The sequence below is a fragment of the Populus alba genome, chromosome 6 (assembly GCF_005239225.2).
Source record: "Populus alba chromosome 6, ASM523922v2, whole genome shotgun sequence".
Taxonomy (NCBI): Eukaryota; Viridiplantae; Streptophyta; class Magnoliopsida; order Malpighiales; family Salicaceae; genus Populus; species Populus alba.
Genome location: NC_133289.1, coordinates 22615478 through 22624465, shown reverse-complemented (window position 1 = coordinate 22624465; position 8988 = coordinate 22615478). Strand labels below are relative to the sequence as shown.

Genomic DNA, 8988 nt, shown 5'->3' with positions numbered 1-8988 from the left:
CTGAGTTTTTTTTTTAAATTTACTTTGGTTTTGACATAGAGATATTTCTGAATAGTTATTTATCTCAAATTACCCATTTTGGATTAGTTTATTTTATTTATAAATTACTTGATTACCTCATTGAATTGATATTGTTTGAAAAAATAATTTATGATGTATTTTTTTAATGAATGGTTGGGTTTCGTTTTTTTTATGGAATAAATGCATATAATAAAAATCTAATCATTGAGATATAAAAGATATTATTTAAATCAGGTGATCCATGTTATTAATTTATCAAGGTTATGTTATATAGAAAGTTGATTTATATATCTAGGGGGACATGTGTGTGTTTTTTCAAAATATATTATCTTATAAATTTAGTGATGAATCGTTAATTTCCTCTACCCTATTGATCTTGAGTTGGGAGTAGTCAAAAATATTATTTAATCAAGATTATTAATTTACAAGGTCACATTGTACATGTCACAGGAGCACACGTTAATTAATTGATGCAATTAAAATAATTTTAATTTCCATGTCGAACAATATTAAATTATGAAGCTATAAAAACAAATCTATTATTGATTATATAAATGGAGCTTTCGAAATACATTAATTAAAAGGTCGACCTTGGAGCATATGTTAGAAAAACTATTAATTATGAAATTATTTTCACCTATCTAATAATTTTCCAAAAATTACTTTCCCATAACTTAGCCTTGAAATCAGAAACAATATTTTATTGAAGGCTAATTTTCCTTCTCCCAGTAGGGTTTCTGTTAGGTGAGTGCTTGCGTTCCGAGTCCAAGTCATTTTCAAGGTAGGTGATCATTCACGCTTTAAATATTTTATTCACCAAGAGTTCGTCTTCAAGGCCTCTCTGCTTATCTCAAAGATTTTAAACTAAAATAATTGACCAGCCCAGTTTTTATTTTATTTTATTATTATTATGGAATTTCTAAACTCTGATTTAAATGCCTCAAGCTAACTCCGGGCAAGGTTTGAATTGTGATTTGAAATGGTGGTTAATTTTATTTTTTTTATAGGTCGTTTGAAGTTAATTTTTTTATTATAATTAAATTTAATTATAATATTTAATTTGAATTCAATTGATAAATAAATTGAATTTACATATTTAAACAAAATAAAATTCATTTTATTTTATTTTCCACACTACTCTTATAACTACTATCTTGTTTTTCAAAAAAAATATAATTAATTAATATTTTAAAAAATTAATTTTAACATTAATTTTTTTATTAAAATTGCAAACTTACTAAAGAATCAAAACGATATTATTTAAAAAAAAAAAACTAATAAAAAAAGCTGATAGATTAAAGTATAGCCGGTTCTGATCATGTAAAACTCGAGTTAATTAAATCAATTCAAATTTATAATCGAGCTAAATGAGTCTTTTTAAACCCAAACCGAGATTAATTGAATCTGAATCAACCCAATAAATTTATACGGATCTTAAAACAATGCCTCGAACAAGGAAAAGAAAGAAAGAAACTAGTTGCAGGTGACAGGAGGCAGCAGGGCCGCATTGCTCTGTAGTTTATGCTTTGGGTTTGGGGTCTCGATGGGATTTTCAAAATAAATATTTATATTTTGTTTTTTTTGGGAGTAACAAATTCATTGGACCCTTTTGAGGTACTGACAAATCTTTAAATAGGTCCCCCTTTTTCTTTCATGTATGAACACCAGGCCCTTTATTCTTCATCATTTAAAACTGTTTTTTAAGCAGAGAAAGCTACGCAAGTTGGATTTTATATATATATATATATATATATATATATATATATATATATAAAGGTCTGGTCTGAATTAAATCAATTGTTTTTCTTCATTGTTCTACTCGGAATTAATTCAATGATTTCAATAAACACAAACAAAATACAACTCTAACCTTGTTTAATTTTTACTTGAAAATATTTAAAATAATATTTTTTAATTTTTAAAAAAATATTTTTGACATCAACGCATTAAAATGATTTGTAAAAATAAAAAAAATTATTAATTTAAAATAATAAAATAAAATAAAAATATATCATTAACAAAAAAAAAAAGGAATGGAATATTTGGAATATGGTTGGAAAAGAGCTTTATCTTAATCTACAAATAAATGTTTGGAATGATATTATGGCAATTAAAACATACTTTGGACAAACTAGAAGAAACTTTAAAAAGTGTGTTTGGTAAGAAGATTATTTTTTAAAAATATTTATTATTTAAAAAATGCATTCACATAATATAATTTTATTTTTTAAAATATGTTTTTAATATTGATACATGAAAATAATCTAACAACACTAAAAATAATATTTTTTTATAAAAAATACTTTTCAACCAAAAAAAATATAAGGTGTTTTTTTTTTATTAGTCAATATTGTTTTTTTTTTTACTAGTATTATATAATTTACCAGGTTAAAATAAAAAAAATTGATTGAATAAAGAACAAAATATTTGAATGGCTCAAAGTAAATATCCTCAGAAATTCGCAAAATAACAAATAGCCCAAAAACGACAAAGCCAAATTACCAAAATACACAAACGAACGTAAAAGAAGAAGAAGAAAAAAGGGGCAAAATCTTTGAATAGGAAGAGACTCCCTATGACAACAGTCTTCCCCATCACTACCCTTTGCCAACAACACAAAAACCTAACTCCACTCCACCTAGAAAGCCCCTACTCTATATTATATAAATAAAACCCAAGTAACACAACAAATATTATAGAGAGGGAAGCACAGAAAGAGAAGGAGAGAGATTCACCAACCCCATCTCTCTCTCTTTCTAGTTACATTATCAGCTTTCTTCTTGCTCAAAGATTTTGCCTTTCCCTTTTCTTGTTTTCACTGTCACCTCTCTTTCTCTTGGTTTCTTCAAAAAAAAGTCTTAATTCTTTTTTTGTATTTTTTTGCAATTTTGCCTTATACCTATTATTAAAAAATGGATTTGTTAGGTGCCCATTTGCTCAAAATCCAATCTTTTCCTGTCTAAAACGTCCGGTTTTGGACTTTTGGGTGTTTATTAAAGCAAAAAAAAAAAAGGTTATTTACAAGGTTTTGATTCATGGCTAGGGGAGGAAACCAGCTGTTTGATGATAATAGATATGGGTTTCTCTGGATTTCCGGTCTGGGGTCTCAATGGAATAGCTTGGAAGATGTGCAATATCTCCCCGCAGGAGGTCTTTTTGCAAGTGTTAATCAAATGGGTATGGGGGACAACGGCAGCCTAAAGTCTCTGTACAATGATTTGTGTGTTAAGTACTTGTCATTTGTTGGGGTTCAAGAGGAGGAAGGGGTTCTGAAGTCGAAGAAGAAGAAAGGTGGGCTTAAATTGAAGATTAAGATAAAAAATCCTTCATTAAGAAGGTTAATTAGTGGAGGGATAGCTGGGGCTATTTCAAGGACTGCAGTGGCTCCTTTGGAGACTATTAGGACTCATTTGATGGTGGGGAGTAGTGGACATAGTACTACTGAGGTTTTTAATAATATAATTCAGACTGATGGATGGAAAGGGTTGTTTAGAGGCAATTTTGTTAATGTGATTCGTGTTGCGCCTAGCAAGGCCATTGAGGTAATGAAATTTCTCTTTGGTTTATGTTTTATTCACTGTGAAAGAGATGGTATTGTGGTCAAATTGATTGTTTGATGTGAGTTTTGTTGGTTTTGTTTATTATTTGATGGCTAGCAATTTTTATGGACTGGTTTGTGTTTTTCAGTCTTGTAATTGAGGGGCTGAAGGAAGTTTTGTGCTCACTGTAGGCATTTATTGTTTTTCTCTCCTTTCTTTTTTCTTGATGTCATCCATTTTGTTTGTTTCTTGTTCATTGATGGTTTATATGTTTTTCCGAGCGTCAACATCGATGATGAGTTCGCACAGTTTTTCTGCTTTATTCTGGTTGCAAATTGCCTCGCCATTGATGACTTTTCGGTTCGGCTATGAATTGTTTTGATGATGTTATATGATTGAAGCATGAATGTCCATGGTCAATACTTATTAGCTACCTTTTTTATGTTTATTGCAGTGAATTTAGAATTCAGTTTTTTTGGAGTTTAATTGGAATGAAAGTTTTAATACAGGTATGAAATTGAAAATAGTAACGTGGAATCAAAACTGATTTTGAGATTACAGATGCACAATGAATAAGAATTTGTAAACCGATAGGTTTGATGAATATAAATGTTTCAAATGGTGGTTCCCTGCTTATATAACAATAATTTACCTCGCATTTTTTTCTCAAAAGAAGAGGCTATATTTTTGCAATTATTAAATTATCTCTAACACATTGCTTGTGCACTAGCTGGATTGGTTTTGGTCTTGTCGGTAGTACGGGTCCTTAAATTTTTATCTGATTTTGACCTTACATTCAATGCCTTCAGCTGCTCTTTCTTCTGTATTTCTTTTGCTTGGAAGATGTTGCATCTAATTTTCTATGAGTTCTTAAGTGTGTTACAAACCTTCAAGGGCCATCAACTAATGCCCATATGTTAGGATGAGGGTAAAATTGAGTGGATGAATATAGGCTAGGTTCCCCCTGTTTGACTGCCTCTTATACCTGATCACAGTCCAACTATGCACACTACCAAATAATTGCAGGGAAACTAATCTCTGTTTCAGATGAGTAGATATACTACACCTTAGGAAAACTCCTGAGCAGCTTTAACAAATTTAGAATGCTAATACCCTTGTGAGCTAGGTGCCAGCATTTACCTGCCTGGCATAAGCTCTTCATTTGGATTGCACCTCACCTGGTAAATAAAGATTGATCTTGTCAGGTACTGCATCTTCGTTTGAATTGTGAAATTAACAACCTGCTTTCAAGAATGGACTTCAAACAAGTGGCTGATAGATACCAGCCCTCTCTAGAACCGTCATTCTGTTAATTAACTCTGCCTTTTACAGTCTCTTTTGTCCCCTTTTATTTTAAATTAGAGAAGGATAAATAAGTCATGCAAATTCTGCATATTCAAATCAACATCCCAGTTCAAGGGATCTAATCTTGCTTGTAACTGGCTTCTGTGTCTGCAGCTTTTTGCATATGATACGGTAAACAAGAAGTTGTCCCCTGCACCTGGGGAGCAGCCAAAACTTCCAATTCCTGCGTCATTAATTGCCGGGGCATGTGCTGGGGTGAGCTCTACTCTGTGCACATACCCGCTTGAGTTGGTCAAGACACGATTAACTATACAGGTGTGTGCAAAACCTAAACCAGAAACTGAAATCTTGTGTGTGAATGCTGTTCTTTATCTCATGGGGTCTGATGTATTTTGCAGAGAGGTGTGTATAACGGTATAGTAGATGCATTCTTAAAAATTCTCCGTGAAGAGGGCCCTGGAGAACTCTACAGAGGTCTTGCCCCCAGCCTTATTGGAGTTATTCCATATGCTGCAGCAAATTACTTTGCATATGACACGTTACGGAAAGCCTATCGAAAAATTCTTAAGCAAGAGAAGATTGGCAACATTGAAACTCTTCTAATCGGATCTGCTGCTGGTGCCATATCAAGTAGTGCAACTTTCCCTCTTGAAGTCGCCCGCAAGCACATGCAGGTAGGAGCTCTCAGCGGAAGACAAGTATACAAGAATGTGATCCATGCCCTAGCTAGCATATTGGAACAAGAAGGCATCCAGGGGTTATATAAAGGGCTGGGACCCAGTTGCATGAAGTTGGTTCCTGCTGCTGGGATATCTTTCATGTGCTATGAAGCATGCAAAAAGATACTTGTAGAGGATGAGGAAGAAGCATGAAAGGAGCAAATGACTCGAGCGTTTTTCTGTCAAAGCAAAAGGGAAAATTGAGATAGTAGTAATTTTTATTTATACCAAGTAAATTGATCTTGGGTTTTTGTCTCCGTTGAGGTTTTTATTTTTGGTTTAGGAAACGGTCCCACAAACTTTTTTGGGAGGTTAGAAAACATGCATCGCCTTTGTTTTTACCCTTTTTTCCTGGTTTTACCAAATCGATCGGACATTTGCATTTTGAAAAATGTTATTTTATTGGATTGCCACTCTGAACTCTTGGTAGATTAACCCATTCCCACCCTTTTATACAACTAAGACGCGAGCGGCAAGGTGAGTTCTGAGATTTCCACATCCTTGTAGGCTCGTTGGAGGAATGAAATGGAAACATGTAGTCTAATTGACCTCGAAATGAGCATTCCGTGCCGGATTTGACCATGAATCCATCGACATGCAGTGCCAGGCCAAACCAATTTAAAGGTATTCTTCTCCTCTTTTACTCGTGAGAGAAACTCAACATCGACTTGACCATGAAAATAAGTAAAAAGGGCTTCTCGGTTTTTATGTCCAGATGTGATGTGCCAATATGGCCAGCTAGTAAAAGAAACCAGGTTCGTGATCCACCAGGGATATAACTTGGAAACAAATTTGAATTTGCAAAGGCATTGTTATTACAAAAACTCCTAGAAGAAATATCATCACAACTACTAAACTTAATAGTTCCAATCTAAGATAGGCAGGTTACAGGTGTCCATAATAAAGGAACTCAAGAGAACAAGCTAAATTCATCCTTTAAAGTTCAGTTCTGCTCCTCTGCCTCTGCGGCTTCCTCTGCAGCAGCAGCAGCCATCAACTCATCAAACTTTTCTGTCTTCCCTAGCAATATTTCAATCTGCAAGAGAACATATCCGAATAGTCAAGTCTTTCAATCTCTAAAAAACAACTAGTTATTGAAAAGGAATGAAGAGCAACTTGCTCACATCAGTAAAGTACTACACTGGAGGGTTCCCTATGGAGGCCTCATAACAGTGCAGATTCGATCAATTTGAAACATAAGCAACGTCTCTACACTGATGATTAGATCTACATCCCCTGACATCTATAGCAATTGATGAAAATTGATATGGCAAAACCCTATTCACATTGCATACTCTTATCTTCTAATTTGAAGTTTAGACTGTGCTCCATCTTCTAAAACAAAACCTAGAAATGCTTATGCTTATATGTAGTGAGTTGTTGCTGGTAAAAGATATAGATGCTAACAATCCTTGGTTTTCCAAAGAGAGCAATGCAGATACAATTCCAAATTGAAGGTTGGTGAAATCTTTATCTGAGAGGATTCTATCTATTGTATTCCCAACAGCATATCTGACAGGTGGTCCAGCAAAAGCTTATACTTTACCTTTGCTTTTGGAACAGGACGCCCTCCTGTTTCTTCCCTCATGTCAACTGTGGAAGTCATTATCTCTGAACATACACACAACACATAATAAGTGATCAAGCTCTCAACATCAGCTAAAATAGTAAGGGAAAAAAAAAGAAAAATCTCACTTTTCTCAACAGCAAGTCCATTGTTCTTCAAGATCTCAGCAATGGTAACAACAGTGGCTATAGCTGTACATGTAACAACGTGACTATCAAATTCAACAATCTCTCCAACAACAAGAAATATGACACTAAACTACTTGTTTGACTATATTGCAGCAGTGGCTATAAATTTCACACAAGTGCGACAAAATATGACTACATTGCGCTGCAATTCCATTTTATTTTTTGTGACTAAATAGTGAGTGGTCATATCAGACTCCATTTATAACCAGCCAGGTTAAAAAATAAATCCCCCAACTCACAATTTGCTAAGCACTTAAAACGGAATTCAACAGAAATTACAATTCAACAGACCCATAGTAAAAAATAAATAAATGCACTCCTCAGATGACAGCTAAAGAAACTATACCCATTCCAAGAGCAGAGAGCTCCACTTCATTGTGCTGTTGCATGTACCTCTGCAAAAATTCAAACATCACCAACCATTAAACAGCTAAACAAAATCACAAACACAAATAGACACACTTCTTCAGTTGATAAAATCCATTTTCCTTCTCTCTACCGAGCTAAAATTACGAAACCCTCATCCAAACTAAGCATACGAACACGAATCAGTAACAATATCAAAATATCCAGCCATATTTTCATTAAAAAAACAACAACTAATTCTAACGCAATAATAGGAGTAATACACAAGCTTCCCTTCATTTATTTTCCCATCCACAATTTCCCCAGCAACAAAACAGAGCCAAGAAAAAAAATCCTAAATAGAAAAACCCAAGACAAAAGAATAAAACAGGACCCACCCATGTCCATAACAGCAACAAATCCCTAAAATCAGTTAAAACATAAAAAAATAATTTAAAACTCCCTAAACAAACCCAACGAAAAAAAACAAAGATCTAATTAATTCATTAAACCATCCAAAAAAACACAAAACTGAATTTTGTTTCCTCTACAACTAATAAATAGAAAGCAAAAAACAAAACACACTAATTTAGAAAATAGAAAAGGGGGAGCGTTTGGTAATACCTTGGCGAGATTAACGTAGAAGAAAAGAGGTTTTTTGGTGTTAGAAACTTGGATTCGGTTCTTCTTGTTATTGGCTGAATCTGTTGTTGTTGCTGCTGCTGCTATGTTTAAGTTGTTAACACCCTCTGTGATTACTTCCATTGCTGCTTACACTGTTTTTCTAGATAGAGAAAAACCCTAATTTCACTTTCTCTTCCCAAATCTCTATCTGTCTCTCTCTCACTTTCTTTCTTTTTGTCTATAAATAGTCAAAAACCCTTGACACCAAAGATTTTCTGTTTCTACTCCGCCTTAACTAGGGGTTTTCATTCGGGATTGTGTTAGCATCATACGGTGTCGTTTTCTTCACAAGGTTAGCCCCAAGCCCACCCATTCTTTATCGAGCTTTATTTCAGGTCCAGGTTCTATTCGGGCCCAAAACAAAATGAAAAGGGAGAGAGAGAAATTAAAAAAACAAATTGAGCTTGGCGAGGATAATTTTATTATTTTATTGGGTTCATATGTATTTTTTGCTCTCCTGTTTCTCTCTTAAAAATAAATTTATTAAATAAATATTAGTAGTTAGTTACTTATTTAAAAACCATAAAATTTATGCTAGTAATATGTGTATGAAAGATGGGGTTACTTGATAAAATGACAAAATGTTGATGTAGATTAATTATTAAATTTAGATTTATTAT

General features: G+C 33.3%; 2 protein-coding genes across 2 annotated transcripts; one reads left to right on the top strand and one right to left on the bottom strand.

The window, feature by feature from the left end:
* Positions 1-2638: 2638 nt before the first annotated feature.
* Positions 2639-5997, top strand: LOC118050292 (adenine nucleotide transporter BT1, chloroplastic/mitochondrial). Its single transcript, XM_035060606.2, has 3 exons — positions 2639-3563; positions 5019-5180; positions 5264-5997. Exons 1-3 carry the CDS (start codon positions 3057-3059, stop codon positions 5735-5737), a joined length of 1143 nt encoding a protein of 380 aa, XP_034916497.1. The 5' UTR covers positions 2639-3056; the 3' UTR covers positions 5738-5997.
* Positions 5998-6360: 363 nt separating this feature from the next.
* On the bottom strand, positions 6361-8585 carry LOC118050294 (uncharacterized protein At2g34160). Its single transcript, XM_035060607.2, has 5 exons — positions 8309-8585; positions 7686-7734; positions 7280-7342; positions 7131-7195; positions 6361-6620 (listed from the first exon to the last, which is right to left on the bottom strand). The coding sequence occupies exons 1-5, from the start codon at positions 8447-8449 to the stop codon at positions 6528-6530; spliced, it is 411 nt and encodes a 136-aa protein (XP_034916498.1). The 5' UTR covers positions 8450-8585; the 3' UTR covers positions 6361-6527.
* Positions 8586-8988: the final 403 nt, after the last annotated feature.

Bases quoted from the DNA above. Each gene is read 5' to 3' on its own strand.
- LOC118050292 (XM_035060606.2), top strand. From the start codon at position 3,057: ATGGCTAGGGGAGGAAACCAGCTGTTTGATGATAATAGATATGGGTTT. The intron at 3,564-5,018 runs GTAATGAAATTT...CTGTGTCTGCAG, and splicing joins CGCCTAGCAAGGCCATTGAG to CTTTTTGCATATGATACGGT. The intron at 5,181-5,263 runs GTGTGTGCAAAA...TGTATTTTGCAG, and splicing joins AGACACGATTAACTATACAG to AGAGGTGTGTATAACGGTAT.
- LOC118050294 (XM_035060607.2), bottom strand. From the start codon at position 8,449: ATGGAAGTAATCACAGAGGGTGTTAACAACTTAAACATAGCAGCAGCA. The intron at 7,343-7,685 runs GTATAGTTTCTT...TTACATGTACAG, and splicing joins GCTCTCTGCTCTTGGAATGG to CTATAGCCACTGTTGTTACC. The intron at 7,196-7,279 runs GTGAGATTTTTC...GTGTATGTTCAG, and splicing joins TGGACTTGCTGTTGAGAAAA to AGATAATGACTTCCACAGTT.